We start from the raw sequence: 16,942 nt of genomic DNA, 5'->3' as shown, positions 1-16,942 counted from the left end.
TGACATGGACCCTAACTAGATTTCCAGGGCCCTTGGAGGAAAAACAGCCCCAAAATATCACAGAACTTCCACCATATTTTACAGTTTTGATAGGGTTCTTTTCATTAAAGCCATCCTTCTTTTTACACCAAACGCATATTGAGTGTTTATTGCCAAAAAACTCCATTTTTGTTACATCAGACATAGAATACAGTTCCAGTCAAAGTTGTAGTAGTGTTTTGCAAACTTTAGGTGCTTATATTTGTGGTTAACTGACCAAAAAAAAGGCATTTTTCTAGCATATCTTCTAAATAGCATTGGCAATGAGGTGATATCTGATGGTGGTTTTGGAGACTTGGAAACTAAGATTTTACTTTTTCTTGTAATTCACCAGCAGCAATCCTTGGGGATTTTTTTTGCCTCTCTTACCATCATCCTCACTGTATGGGAGGGCAAAATAAACTTGGGTCCTCTTCCTGGCAAATTTGTAACAGTTCCAGTTGGTGTCCACTTTTTTATTATTGCCCTAACAGTAGAAATTGACATTTTCAGGCAAGTAGCTATTTTTTTAATAACCATTCCCTGACTTATGAAGGTCAACACACTTCTCTCTCATTTGTGTTCTCCTATCTTTCCTATGTTGATGGATGACGTAGGGAATGTGGACTCAGTGTCACCTCATATTTGTACCACAGTTAATCAGGAAGATGTCAGGAAGATTACAGCTTCAAAGTTCCTGCACACTCCAGTCAACTCAAAAATGTACAATTTAAATGGGAAACATGCTTCAGTTACATTGTGTTCACTATAATTTCCAGGGGTGCCAATAATAGTGGCACTTTTTTTAAATAATTATTTCATGATAAGGGATTTGTTTTTCTCTGAATAAATTTCAGTTAAAGGTTGGGTTTTTCTCATTTTTCAGTGTGAGATGAGGTTACTTCACCAAAAGGTGGATTTTTTCTAAACTGTTTTACTAATCTTTACAAGGGGTGCCTGTAATTGTGGAGGACACTATCATGGCAAGACACAGAAGCTTTAACTTTCAACTATACAGCAGTTGACCAAAACACCTACCCATACACCTACGAATAAAAATGAGGAAATATGAATGCCCAGTTACTTTGAATGTAAACTTGATATTTAATATTTAAACAATTAAAACAGCAAAAAATCCAAGTCTGTAATGTACATTAAGAACAATAAAGTTAAGACATCATTTTGCATGAAAATGTATGCATTACCTGAAAGGAAAATCTTCTGTGAATTTTATGGGGAAATGACCATCGAAGCTCATTGATGCATTTTTTGCATTATTAAAAACCTTTCTATGATAATATTTTGTTCATTTTTCTGTGCAATGTTTATCAATAAACATCTTAAGATTTCAATAAAAAATATTTCATATTTACTTACTTACATACTTACTTGGAAAGTATGATCATTTTGTCCACAACTGACAACAGAGGGATTAGAAGCAGGAGGCCATGTTGCATGCAAATAGAATGTTGGTAATATTGTAATGATCACATTTTCCTGCCAAAAATGTTGCAATGAAACATATTAGAGTGTAGGGTGTGGAGATATGTACATCCCCCCTCCCCAGCACATTAATTTATTCAACATTTCATATGATGATTAGGTTATATTAAAAAAAAATTGTACTTTTGCAACTGTGGGTCTTTTAGGTGGTTAAATGTTTGATGGATTTTAATACTGTGACATGTTTTAATTCTCCTTTGCATTTTCCACATCTGTTTAATAAAACAGCTGTTTTCAGTAAAGCTCTCCTTCACTACAAGGCATGTCTCTTCTCTAGAGGTTTAAAGGACCAGTTGGGCCAAAATGAATTATACACCATACTACTTACATCAAATATAGTTAGCAAGCCAGGAAATTTTATAACTTTTGTTTACCATTTTGTAAACTTACCATCTAACTTATCATTACTGTGCCCCAAATTGTTTAATCAAGGTAAGGGGAAACTTGATAAATATTTGGCCAAATTATTTGTTTAATGATCAACTCAGCTCTTTGCTTTAAATAAGTCACTATGGATAAAAGTACAGTGGTGCTTGAAAGTGTGTGAACCCTTTAGAATTTTCTATATTTCTGCATAAATATGACCTAAAACATCATCAAATTTTCACACAAGTCCTAAAAGTAGATAAAGAGAACCCAGTTAAACAAATGAGACAAAAATATTATACTTGCTCATTTATTTATTGAGGAAAATGATCCAATATTACATATCTGTGAGTGGCAAAAGTATGTGAACCTCTAGGATTAGCAGTTAATTTGAAGGTGAAATTAGAGTCAGGTGTTTTCAATCAATGGGACGACAATCAGGTGTGAGTGGGCACCCTGTTTTATTTAAAGAACAGGGATCTATCAAAGTCTGATCTTCACAACACATGTTTGTGGAAGTGTATCATGGCACGAACAAAGGAGATTTCTAAGGACCTCAGAAAAAGCGTTGTTGATGCTCATCAGGCTGGAAAAGGTTACAAAACCATCTCTAAAGAGTTTGGATTCTACCAATCCACAGTCAGACAGATTGTGTACAAATGGAGGAAATTCAAGACCATTGTTACCCTCCCCAGGAGTGGTCGACCAACAAAGATCATTCCAAGAGCAAGGCGTGTAATAGTCGGCAAAGTCACAAAGGACCCCAGGGTAACTTCTAAGCAACTGAACGCCTCTCTCACATTGGCTAATGTTAATGTTCATGAGTCCACCATCAGGAGAACACTGAACAACAAGGTGTGCATGGCAGGGTTGCAAGGAGAAAGCCACTGCTCTCCAAAAAGAATATTGCTGCTCGTCTGCAGCTTGCTAAAGATCATGTGGACAAACCAGAAGGCTATTGGAAAAATTTTTGTGGATGGATGAGACCAAAATAGAATTTTTTGGTTTAAATGAGAAGCGTTATGTTTGGAGAAAGGAAAACACTGCATTCCAGCATAAGAACCTTATCCCATCTGTGAAACATGGTGGTGGTAGTATCATGGTTTGGGCCTGTTTTGCTGCATCTGGGCCAGGATGGCTTGCCATCATTGATGGAACAATGAATTCTGAATTATACCAGTGAATTCTAAAGGAAAATGTCAGGACATCTGTTCATGAACTGAATCTCAAGAGAAGGTGGGTCATGCAGCAAGACAACGACCCTAAGCACACAAGTCGTTCTACCAAAGAATGGTTAAAGAAGAATTAAGTGAATGTTTTGGAATGGCCAAGTCAAAGTCCTGACCTTAATCCAATGGAAATGTTGTGGAAGGACCAGAAGTGAGCAGTTCATGTGAGGAAACCCACCAACATCCCAGAGTTGAAGCTGTTCTGTATGGAGGAATGGGCTAAAACTCCTCCAAGCCGGTGTGCAGGACTGATCAACAGTTACCGCAAACGTTTAGTTGCAGTTATTGCTGCACAAGGGGGTCACACCAGATACTGAAAGCAAACCTTCACATACTTTTGCCACTCACAGATACGTAATATTGGATCATTTTCCTCGATAAATAAATGAGCAAGTATAATATTTTTGTCTCATTTGTTTAACTTGGTTCTCTTTATCTACTTTTAGGACTTGCGTGAAAATCTGATGATGTTTTAGGTCATATTTATGCAGAAATATACAACCCCGATTCCAAAAAATTTGGGACAAAGTACAAATTGTAAATAAAAACGGAATGCAATAATTTACAAATCTCAAAAACTGATATTGTATTCACAATAGAACATAGACAACATATCAAATGTCGAAAGTGAGATATTTTGAAATTTCATGCCAAATATTGGCTCATTTGAAATTTCATGACAGCAACACATCTCAAAAAAGTTGGGACAGGGCAATAAGAGGCTGGAAAAGTTAAAGGTACAAAAAAGGAACAGCTGGAGAACCAAATTGCAACTCATTAGGTCAATTGGCAATAGGTCATTAACATGACTGGGTATAAAAAGAGCATCCTGGAGTGGCAGCGGCTCTCAGAAGTAAAGATGGGAAGAGGATCACCAATCCCCCTAATTCTGCGCCAACAAATAGTGGAGCAATATCAGAAAGGAGTTCGACAGTGTAAAAGTGCAAAGAGTTTGAACATATCATCATCTACAGCGCATAATATCATCAAAAGATTCAGAGAATCTGGAAGAATCTCTGTGCGTAAGGGTCAAGGCCGGAAAACCATACTGGATGCCCACGATCTTCGGGCCCTTAGACGGCACTGCATCACATATAGGCATGCTTCTGTATTGGAAATCACAAAATGGGCTCAGGAATATTTCCAGAGAACATTATCTGTGAACACAATTCACCGTGCCATCCGCCGTTGCCAGCTAAAACTCTATAGTTCAAAGAAGAAGCCGTATCTAAACATGATCCAGAAACGCAGACGTCTTCTCTGGGCCAAGGCTCATTTAAAATGGACTGTGGCAAAGTGGAAAACTGTTCTGTGGTCAGACGAATCAAAATTTGAAGTTCTTTATGGAAATCAGGGATGCCGTGTCATTCGGACTAAAGAGGAGAAGGACGACCCAAGTTGTTATCAGCGCTCAGTTCAGAAGCCTGCATCTCTGATGGTATGGGGTTGCATTAGAGCGTGTGGCATGGGCAGCTTACACATCTGGAAAAACACCATCAATGCTGAAAGGTATATCCAGGTTCTAGAGCAACATATGCTCCCATCCATACGATGTCTCTTTCAGGGAAGACCTTGCATTTTCCAACATGACAATGCCAAACCACATACTGCATCAATTACAGCATCATGGCTGCGTAGAAGAAGGGTCCGGGTACTGAACTGGCCAGCCTGCCGTCCAGATCTTTCACCCATAGAAAAACATTTGGCGCATCATAAAACGGAAGATACGACAAAAAAGACCTAAGACAGTTGAGCAACTAGAATCCTACATTAGACAAGAATGGGTTAACATTCCTATCCCTAAACTTGAGCAACTTGTCTCCTCAGTCCCCAGACGTTTACAGACTGTTGTAAAGAGAAAAGGGGATGTCTCACAGTGGTAAACATAGCCTTGTCCCAACTTTTTTGAGGTGTTGTTGTCATGAAATTTAAAATCACCTAATTTTTCTCTTTAAATTATACATGTTCTCAGTTTAAACATTTGATATGTCATCTATGTTCTATTCTGAATAAAATGTGGAATTTTGAAACTTCCACATCATTGCATTCCATTTTTATTTACAATTTGTACTTTGTCCCAACTTTTTTGGAATCGGGGTTGTAGAAAATTCTAAAGGGTTCACAAATTTTCAAGCACCACTGTACCTGTCAGGTTGTAAATGTGAAATTTATTGTATAATACAGTATATTGCACAATAAGCATACATTTGTTGCTCATTAGTCACAAAACAAATGATTTACAGATTAAAAATCATAAACACAACAATATCAGTCAAAGCTCAAAGTGAATGTGAATACAGCATTGAACGAAATGCACAGTTTCCCACTTACACCAGACGTAGGCAATCAGCCAAGACATTTTTGGTATGTGAAGTTTGCTTCTATGGTTATTCAGTGAAGCAAAGCTGCTAATGTAGCTAACAAGTTAGGGAAGCTTATTGTGACAAGTTTATCACCATGCAAATTACATGTTTAAATCATCACATGTTTGTCTCATGAGGTAAGGTATCATTGTATGGAAATATATATATATATAATTCAAAACATTTCAAAGACATTTTGAAATATAACAATCATACGAATCACTTGCTCCATTCAGATTTTGAAATCTGAATCAATAATTGAGATTTTAACATATAGTGATGGAGCAGGGGTTCGGGAGACTGAAGAGATGAGGACAGGCGGGCTGTTTTACTTGCATTTATTCACATGTTCGCTTAACTCTGTGCTTTTCAGCAGTTTTATTAGACATTGGTCTCACTCTAAGACACACTCAACAATATAAACACACACACACACACACACACACACACACACAGGCTTTGACACACCCACACAGCTCTGTGCTGGATAATGAGTTCCTCCTCTCAACTCTTTCACCCCCTTTTAAGCTCTTAGCCATCACTGCAACAGAACACACACTCATCACTATTAGTTAGTCTCAGGTATAACCCCTTTGACACTCACCTCCCGTGGCTTTGCTTTCCATTCACAAAACAATGCTGGAATGTGCCTCCACTACCACACACCCTGACTGCCCATCTCTGGCTGGGGAACTGTCCAGCCTGCAGCTGACTCCCTGATGGGAGAGGAAATCTGCCACAGCCATCTGTACCCCTGGCTTGTGGACCACCTCAAACTTAAAGGTCTGCAGTGCCAGATACCAACAAGTGATTCACGTGTTGGCATCCTAAATGTGGTGGAGCAGAGAGTGAAAGGCATCCCAGCAGGTAGTACCAAAGGGTGACCACCCATTTGATGGCTACACACTCCTTCTCATTGGTGCTGTACTTTGTCTCTTACACTGAGAGCTTCCAGCTGATGTACAGCCCCAGGTGCTCCTTCCCCTCCACCACCTGGGACAAAATGGCCCCTGGCCCTCTGTCTAATGCATCAGTCTGCAAAATAAAAGGGAGAAAAAAAGTCAGGGGAGGTCTCAATTCCTGTGGTATTATCAATTTGGGGACATACCTGCCCATGATCCAAGTCTAAGCCCAGATACTGTACTTCTACCCACCCAATTGCACACTTCTTTAGGGTCACCGTGAGCTGCACAAATCTCAAAGATTTCAGAACAGCCCTCAGATGTTGCATGCGCCATTCCCAATCATTGCTATAAATAATGATGTCATCTAGATAGGCTGTGGTTTAGGCAGTGTGTGGTCAGAGGATTCTGTCCATGTGCCACTGAAACATCACAGGGGCTCCAAACAACCTAAACAGAAGGGTGAGGAGTTGGTGCAATTGGAATGGAGTGGAAAAGGCAATTTTTTCCATGGAATAATGGAGTCAAGGGAAACTGCCAATATCCCTTCATCAAATCCAGCATCAAATAAAAGTGAGCCATCCCCAAACAATTGAGCAGTTTGTCTATACAAGGCATTGGGTACACATCAAATTTAGACACTGCATTGATGTCACTATAGTCCACACAGAACTGGATCATTCCATCAACCTAAGACCATCAGGCTGTTCCAGTCGCTGTGGGATTCTTCAATTACTCCCATGTTGAGAATGGCCTGGAAGTCATCCCAAACTACATTTTTCTTGTGCTCGGGTAGACGATAGGGGTGACCGTGCACCACCATCTCTGGGGGAATCTCAATGCGGTGTTCTATGAGATGTGTATGACTGGGGAGAGGTGAAAACATATGGGATAATTCTGCTTGGACCTTGGTGAGTTGGGATGGCAAGAAGTGGTCTCCACAGGGGACCAAGGTGGATTGAGTGGCTACTTTTGGACTTGCCTCTGGTCCCAGCTCCTTACTCTCAGGGACCACTGTCACCAATGCCACAGGGTCCTCCTTCCATAATTTAGGCAAATTTAGATAGTATATCTGCCATGCCTCTATCTATTCATTTCACCTCATAGTCTACGTCCTCAAATTGCCATTTGACCTCAAAAGGCTTGTGCCACTTGGCAGGTAATTTTGAGTTCATGTAGGTAATAAAACAAGCACTGTAACTCCCAGTGCAAGTTCCTGTGGGTGCACACCCCTATTATACAGCCAGGATTGACATTCATGTGACTGCAGCAAATTCTACTAGGTGATGTGACTTTTGCTCGCAGGTTTAGAATGTACTGAATTTCATTTTTACTATTAGAAGGCCCCTCCTCGCAATTTTCCCTTATGACAAGAATGCCACAAGGCTTATGAGCATACAATAATTGAAATGGAGAGAACCATGTGGAGGGTTGTGGGACCTCTTGTACTGCAAATAAAAGGGGATCAAGCCATTTATCCCAACTCTGTCTTTCTGCACAAATTTACTGTTATTTAACGTTGAACAGTAGCACAGTTTTCAGGTATCATGTTGCATAATCCACCAGGACTAAAGCAAAGTGATGCCCTTGTGCATTCCAATCCAATAGCCTGACAAGATCCATACCAATTCTTTCAAAGGGGATCTCAATTAGTGGTAGAGAGTGCAATGGCACTTTTAGGGTGCCTGGCAGATTCACCAGTTGACATTCATGGCATATCGCAGACCACCTGCAAACATCGCCACGAATGCCCAGCCAATAGAAGTGAGTCATGAGACAGTTTGGTGTTTTATCCTGCACCAAATGTCCAGCCATGGGATTATGGTTAGCCACATGGACAGGAATTCCCTATGCTCTTCAGCACCAATAACTGGGTCATCTGTTCATGTGTCTGAGCATCCAGCATCACTCAATACAGCCCATCCTTAATAATCAAAAAGTACAGATGTGCAAGTACAACATTAGGCTGGAGGGAAATCCCAAAGGAGGGTGGATGGGGCAGTATCCTCCACAACATCCATGTCCCCCTGATGCAGAGATGATACACCTCCACAGCCAGTGCTACACATATTCTACAACGTGCCTGACTACCGCAAGAGCCAAGTGCAAATATGCACCTTGTGAGCTCATACTGATGCTTCCACACATATGTTTCTCCATTATTATAAACAACAGTATGTCATATGTTAGAAACCACACGAATAAGCCTGAGATACTGAACAACTCAACAAGCTGATTTAAGGGAAGTGTGTGAAAATTTAGACATGCACCACAGAAAACTACAGGCGATAATCTTTCATTACTAGTTACCTTCACTAGCTGCCTGTCACAAAACCATTCTGAAGCAGATGCAAGTGCAGGTTAGTGTTTTATTTAAAAAAGTTTAGCAAACAAATCCAGAACAAGAATCAAACTCAAGGTCAGGCAACAGTTCAGGTGATCAGAAACATCAATACTAGGGCAATATCCAAAAAAGCAACAAGAAAGAAAGAAAGAAAGAAAGAAAGAAAGAAGAGAGAGAGAGAGAGAGAGAGAGAGAGAGAGAGAGAGAGATAGATAGATAGATAGATAGATAGATAGATAGATAGATAGATAGATAGATAGATAACAAGACCAGATCATAAACCAGAGAAGCAAAGACAAAATACAATGGCTTGGTAAGCCAGTGAAAGGCACACTGAGTGTTACTTTGCAAGGAGGTATTGTCCAAAGTCTGTTTATATAGTGTGTGTAATGAGGAAAAATTATACATAATCAGTACTCAGGTGTCTGTGAACATGTGTGATGGGAGTCATAGTTTATGGTGACCATATCTGTAGGCCATAGTGTGTTTTAGGAACCAGAGTCCAGAATGGACTATGGTGTTGATATGACACTTCCTAACACCAGTCCAAAATTAAAGCAAAATTTCAAAACCATACCTTGGCTGATTGACTGCATTTGGGGATAAGAACAACAAAGTACAGTTAGAGCAATGTTCAGAGTCAGCAAGTTAAGTTACATCAATATTTACATGGGGAAAGTTAAGCATATTGAGAAAAGGGTTAAGCACCTGGGTAAACTGATTTCCTGGGTTTCCCATTCAGATTATGCAAATGATATGCATATAGTCCATGCCTCTGAGGTTGCCAGATTTTTCTTGAGTAGAGATAATTTTTTATTCAAACTATTTAATAATTTTCGTAGGTGTAACATCACACAGAGAGATCTGGGAATAATTCAAATGAGGAATGAGAAAACTTCAAGATTACACCACAAGTTAGTTTTCTTTAATTTGCTATTGCTGAACAATCTGTGTGTCCACAGTTGAATTTAAGGAGATTTGTCCTGCTGGTCCTGGCTACCATTACTCACCTAACACACTGAAATTGAATCAGAGGGTTGCAGAACCACACAGCCCTGCACTGTTTTCTCAGAGAAATCGCACTTCAACTACAGCAACTAGATATGATACATCATTATTACAGTCAACAACAAGAAATGAACGACCACATGACCAAAGACCTACAATGCATCAATCTGCAACTATCAGCCACAACGTCAGGATTCAGCAATCCAGTACTGGTCAGAGACAGCCAATCACGTCAGAAGTTTTCATCATCCAGAGGGAACCACAGCTGAGTCAGCACAGACAAACAGGAAGTCCTGCTTCATCGACTAGTTCGCCAAGCAAAGAACTTCCCTGTGAGTACCCACAACTTGAAAACTGACATGAACACAACTGAACTTTATTTATCCTCAAAGTGTGAACTGTTTGCTAGGCATATCATGAAAACAATGCAAAAAAAAAAAAAAAAACTGCAACATATGTTAACATTAGCATTAGTTATCATCATTATTATCTAAATTCATTAAAAACACACCCACATTGGGCCTCATTTATCAATATTTTTATAAAGTTGTGTGTAAATGTTTGTGTAAGCCAAACCAAACTAAAATTTACTCCAGATTTGCAAATGTTCTGTGATTGATAGCAGAGAGATGATATGCCTCTCATGCCTCCCTGAGAACAGCCAATTTTGCTCTCTCAGACTCCAAGCCACAGATGGAAAATTGGTTTTAAAAAATCATTTTTAATAGCTTGACAACACAAGAAGCCAAGAAACCTTTGTCACACGTACACTTAAACACAGTGAAATTCTTCCTCTGCATTTAACCCATCTGAAGCACTGAACACACACACACACACACACACACACACAAGTGAGCGGTGAGCACACAAACATACCCAGAGCAGTGGGCAGCTATGCTACAGCACCTGGGGACCAGTTGGGGGTTAGGTGCCTTGCTCAAGGGCACTTCAGCCCAACCTCAGGCCATAGCTGCACCATGTTAACCTAACCGCATGTCTTTGGACTGTGGGGGAAACCAGAGTACCCAGAGGAAACCCACGCAGACACGGGAAGACCATGCAACAAGGTCTAAAAATCAAATTGGCTCAGAATCAAAACATCTCTTTTGTATATATATATATATATATATATATATATATATATATATATGCACACACACACATGTGTGCGTAAACAGACATACACAGCTATGGAAAAAAAGTATTGCTTGTTTTATTATTTATAGGTATGTGTCTGAGGAACATGAACATAAGCAACACAATACTAATATTTGAATTTAGGATGAGTTGAGAAATCAATATTTGGTGGAATAACCCTGACATTTAAATCACAGCTTTTATGTGTCTTTGCATGCTCTCCACCAGTCTTTCACATTGCGCTTGGGTGACTTTTTGCCACTCCTGACACAAAAATTCAATCAGCTCAGCTTTGTTTGATGGCTTGTGACCATCCGTCTTCCTCTTGATCACATTCAAGAAGTTTTCAGTGGGGTTCAGGTCTGGAAATTGTCTTGATCTTGTGATCCTCCGTCCACACCTTGATTAATCTGGCTGTGTGGCATATCCTGCTGGAAAACCCAATCCTCAGAGTTAGGGAACATTGTCAGAGCAGAAGGAAGCATGTTTTCTCCCAGGATAATTCTGTAGATGGCTTGTTTCATGTGTCCTTCACAAACAAAAATCTGCCCCATTGCAGCCTTTTTGAAGCACCCCCATATCATCACCGATCCGCCACCAAATTTCATAATGGGTGCGAGACACTGTGGCTTGTAGGTCTCTCCAGGTCTCCGTCTAACCATTAGATCAGTGTTTCCCAACCGCTGTGCCGCGGCACATTAGTGTGCCGTGAGAGATCATCGGGTGTACCATGGGACATTATCCAATTTCACTTAATTGTTCTGAAAATTATTTATTTACTGCAAATAATTTGTCTTCGTTCGTCTATGCCAGCGACGTACAGTGACCGGAAGAACAATTAAATACTCTTCCAATAGATGGCAGCAGGTAGCTAATTAACCTGTGTATCTACCTTTTGCCATTCAAACAATAGAATTAATGCTTCGGGTGTGATAGCGGTGATAGCGATAGCAGGGGTGAGTTTTCCGCTTTTCGGCGGATTTCCGCTTTTTCTGAGTAAAAATCGACTTTTTTATATTATGCCAAATCCGTTGAGATTTTTTCTTCATTTATTGAGGGGGGTTGGGGTATGTTCCTTCGTGATACTTAAGCGTAATTCATTCCTTCGACGATGTTACATCTTTACATTTTCGCCATATTTAGTCTTGCTAAGTCTCGTGGTAGAATACGTGTTCTCTACAATGTAATTGGCCAAAACATTGATGGCGAGAGCATGATAGCCAATCATAACAGTTCTTACAAAAGAGAGGACTGACAAGCTTTTGTCTTTGGCCAAAAAGCTGAAGAAGAAGTCAAAATGATCAAATGAAAATGAGAAGTGACTGTGAACTGTAAATAATTGTATAAAGTGTACATAGACATTATCCCATAAACTTAGCATTCGTTTGATTAAATATACATTGAACATGTATATGATAGTCAGTAAATCTGAATTAATGCTGACAGTTTTGAAAACTTAAATATTTCAAAAGACTTTTTGAAGAAATCATATGCAACTAATGAGGACATAGGGAGAAAAGGTCAGTCACCCTAAGAAATTTTATTTAATATATGAACATTTTGATAATTAATAGAACTTAAGTTTAATGTGAATTTAGTTTGTCATTTTTGTTGATCATAGATTATAACCATACCCTTCAATGTAGAATGTGATTTTATTTTGAATTCAAACAATACTCCTATTGATTTTAAACATATTTTCATGTAAATATATAAAAAAAGACAACAAATATTTTTTATTTACTACAGCTCAGATTGCAGGAAAAGTGGTTTGTAAGGCCTTATTTTTCAAAATTTTCCTGGGGGGGTATCCCTCCCAGACCCCCCCCCCCCCCCCCCCCCCCCCAGCTTTGGCTTTATATGTGTGTATTTTTTTTTGGTGGTGTGCCGTGGGATTTTTCAAATGTATGTGCCGTGGCTCAAGAAAGGTTGGGAAACACTGCATTAGATGACCAGGTGATGGGAAAAGCTGAAAATTGGATTCATCAAAGATGACCTTACTCCAGTCCTCTATGGTCCAATCTTTATGGTCTTTAGTAAACCTCAGCCTGGCTCTTCTTTGCTTCTCATTGATGAAGGGCTTTTTTCTAGCTGTGCATGACTTCAACCCCGCCTGGAGGAGCCTGTTTTGAACTGTCTTTGCCATGCACTTAACCCCAGCTGCCATTTGCCATTCTTTTTGTAGGTCACTTGATGTCATCCTATGGTTGTTGAGTGACATTTGAAGGAGTTGACAATCATCATAGTCAGTGGAGAGTCGTTTTCACTCTCTGTCAGTCTGTAACTTTGTTGTCCCCAATGTCTGCTGCTTGACCTTGTTCTTATGAACTGCCATGTCTATCACTGTGAAAAATGATTTGTTGTTTTAACTTTAAAAAGTTAGTGCAAGGGCTACCTTAAAATTTTGAGTTCACTGAAATTAATATAGTAAGTTCACAACAATTTAACTTACTATGTGAATTTCAATGAACTCAAAATTTTAAGGCAGCCCTTGCACTAACTTTTTTAAGTTAAAACAACAAATCATTTTTACAGTCTGTCTATCTATCTATCTATCTATCTATCTATCTATCTATCTATCTATCTATCTATCTATCTATCTATCTATCTATCTATCTATCTATCTATATATATCCACATTCACTGGATATGAACAATCACGTGCTCTGATTGACTACTCTACTTCTAGAGAAAAACAAAATGGTGGCGCGTTTTACTAAACCAACTGAGGAAAAAAAAAACTCTATTCAAAAACAAAACCCCAAATATGCAAAAAAAAATGGAAAAAAAGTATTTGATGGGAAGAACATATCTTTTTTTAATTTTCAAGAATTATTATTATAGCATTTTTCACAAATTGCTACTGTCATTTCGCTAGTTTGTTTACATTATTAGCGGAAATTATTTTGTCGGACGTTTTGTATAAAGTTTTTATTTATCGAATTTGCAAAAAATAAAAATGCTCTGTTTCTCAACATCCAGTGAATGTGGATATAATAAAACAGTTATTCCACTCAGTTTCATCATACATGGCTTATAGCCAACTTGGTGCTATGCACCTTGTTGGCTCGCAGCTCATGTACAACTTGATTTTGTGGAATAACTGTTAAATATATATATATATATATATATATATATATATATATATATATATAAAACCCCGATTCCAAAAAAGTTGGGACAAAGTACAAATTGTAAATAAAAACGGAATGCAATGATGTGGAAGTTTCAAAAATCCATATTTTATTCAGAATAGAACATAGATGACATATCAAATGTTTAAACTGAGAAAATGTATCATTTAAAGAGAAAAATTAGGTGATTTTAAATTTCATGACAACAATACATCTCAAAAAAGTTGGGACAAGGCCATGTTTACCACTGTGAGACATCCCCTTTTCTCTTTACAACAGTCTGTAAACGTCTGGGGACTGAGGAGACAAGTTGCTCAAGTTTAGGGATAGGAATGTTAACCCATTCTTGTCTAATGTAGGATTCTAGTTGCTCAACTGTCTTAGGTCTTTTTTGTCGTATCTTCCGTTTTATGATGTGCCAAATGTTTTCTATGGGTGAAAGATCTGGACTGCAGGCTGGCCAGTTCAGTACCCGGACCCTCCTTCTACGCAGCCATGATGCTGTAATTGATGCAGTATGTGGTTTGGCATTGTCATGTTGGAAAATGCAAGGTCTTCCCTGAAAGAGACGTCGTCTGGATGGGAGCATATGTTGCTCTAGAACCTGGATATACCTTTCAGCATTGATGGTGTCTTTCCAGATGTGTAAGCTGCCCATGCCACATGCACTAATGCAACCCCATACCATCAGAGATGCAGGCTTCTGAACTGAGCGCTGATAACAACTTGGGTCGTCCTTCTCCTCTTTAGTCCGAATGACTCGGTGTCCCTGATTTCCATAAAGAACTTCAAATTTTGATTCGTCTGACCACAGAACAGTTTTCCACTTTACCACAGTCCATTTTAAATGAGCCTTGGCCCAGAGAAGACGTCTGCGCTTCTGGATCATGTTTAGATACGGCTTTTTCTTTGAACTATAGAGTTTTAGCTGGCAACGGCGGATGGCACGGTGAATTGTGTTCACAGATAATGTTCTCTGGAAATATTCCTGAGCCCATTTTGTGATTTCCAATACAGAAGCATGCCTGTATGTGATGCAGTGCCATCTAAGGGCCCGAAGATCACGGGCACCCAGTATGGTTTTCCGGCCTTGACCCTTACGCACAGAGATTCTTCCAGATTCTCTGAATCTTTTGATGATATTATGCACTGTAGATGATGATATGTTCAAACTCTTTGCAATTTTACACTGTCGAACTCCTTTCTGATATTGCTCCACTATTTGTCGGCGCAGAATTAGGGGGATCGGTGATCCTCTTCCCATCTTTACTTCTGAGAGCCGCTGCCACTCCAAGATGCTCTTTTTATACCCAGTCATGTTAATGACCTATTGCCAATTGACCTAATGAGTTGGAAGTTGGTCCTCCAGCTGTTCCTTTTTTGTACCTTTAACTTTTCCAGCCTCTTATTGCCCCTGCCCCAACTTTTTTGAGATCTGTTGCTGTCATGAAATTTCAAATGAGCCAATATTTGGCATGAAATTTCAAAATGTCTCACTTTTGACATTTGATATGTTGTCTATGTTCTATTGTGAATACAATATCAGTTTTTGAGATTTGTAAATTATTGCATTCCGCTTTTATGTACAATTTGTACTTTGTCCCAACTTTTTTGGAATCGGGGTTGTATATAACATGGATGTTATTACGACCCAGACAAGCAGGCTATCAGTTTTCAAGCACCATTTTTCTCTAATCAGACCTCACCCAATTTCCTCTACAGCCCACTCACCTCCACCCAGAACAGGTCAGAAAATAATTAAAAATCACAATTATTTCTAATTTCTTGTATCTTCATTGTTTCTGCTACATTTATGCAGACTTTTACCCATTTTCTCTGTAAGCTTTTCTCGTTTATTTTTATGTCATAGGGCTAAAATAATATTTTGATAGTTCAGCAAATGTGTGTAATCTTTATGGTAATAATGTAGCTATGAAATGTGCATAATGGCATGTCCTTTGGGAATAAGTTATTCTTACATGTTAGCTTCATTAGCTATGTGGCTTCATGGAAAATCTAGAAAAGGAAACCTCAGACATCAAGCATGTCTCATGTACATTTAATTTTTTGGTAAACTATTCCTCAAAATAATATTTATTCTTGCAGTTTCTGTTCATTGAATAACTGAACCCTCACTCAGTTGCATTGTTATATGGCCTCTAATGTCTTCCTTTTTGAAAATGGGAACCTGTAAGCAGATACTGTACTGAAAACTGCGCAGACTGTAATACAGCCAACAAGCTGTTTAAATTTCTTGTTCAGAGAAATGTGAACACAATATAGAATATGGTCTCAGTCCATTGCTTTGATATGTAAAGAGACTGAGATGGTGCCAGTGTTATATGCAAGCCAAAAATGTGGACTTGGACAGAGTTGAAATAATAATAATAATAATAATAATAATAATAATAATAACTAGGCACTGCATCACTAATAATAATAAATTTAATTTGTAACACACTTTACATTTTGAGCAAGTCTCAAAGTGCTACAAAATAGAAACATCATTAAAAAGGCAGATTGAAACAACCTAAAATAAAAATGAACAGAAATAAAGCATAATGAAGAGTCATATGTTCTGCTAAAAATAAATGTTTCAAGTCCTTTTTTAAAACTCTCAGTAGTCTGTGGTGCCCTCAGATGGTCAGGTAAGACATTCCATAGGCAAGGGGCAGCAGAACAGAAGACTCGATCAGCCATGGTGCTGAGCTTAGTCTTGGGGTGGCGGAGGCAATTTGAGTGGGTAGAGAGAGAGCGGAGGGATCACATTGAGGTTAGTGGGGTGAGTAATTCTTTCAGGGAGATAAGGGGCATTTCTATAGATGCACTGGTGAGTAAGAAGGGAGACCTTGTATTCAATCCTGGCAGAGACAGGGAGCCAGTGAAGTGAACGGAGAAGAGTAACACTAACCATTCTATTTATAGTGATTTTCAGTGA

General features: G+C 38.9%; 1 protein-coding gene across 10 annotated transcripts in view; it reads left to right on the top strand.

Annotated features, from left to right (window-relative positions):
• LOC132887850 (latent-transforming growth factor beta-binding protein 4) overlaps nucleotides 1–16,942 on the top strand; it is a 295,961-nt gene that overhangs the window by 110,056 nt on the left and 168,963 nt on the right. For all 10 annotated transcript variants that reach the window (XM_060923581.1, XM_060923582.1, XM_060923578.1 and 7 more), the window contains one exon: nucleotides 9,688–10,065. In XM_060923581.1, the coding sequence (XP_060779564.1) occupies nucleotides 9,688–10,065 (378 nt within the window). The remainder of the gene's footprint in view (nucleotides 1–9,687; nucleotides 10,066–16,942) is intronic.

The sequence above is a fragment of the Neoarius graeffei genome, chromosome 6, assembly GCF_027579695.1.
Source record: "Neoarius graeffei isolate fNeoGra1 chromosome 6, fNeoGra1.pri, whole genome shotgun sequence".
Taxonomy (NCBI): domain Eukaryota; kingdom Metazoa; phylum Chordata; class Actinopteri; order Siluriformes; family Ariidae; genus Neoarius; species Neoarius graeffei.
This window is presented reverse-complemented; position numbering and strand designations above follow the sequence as displayed.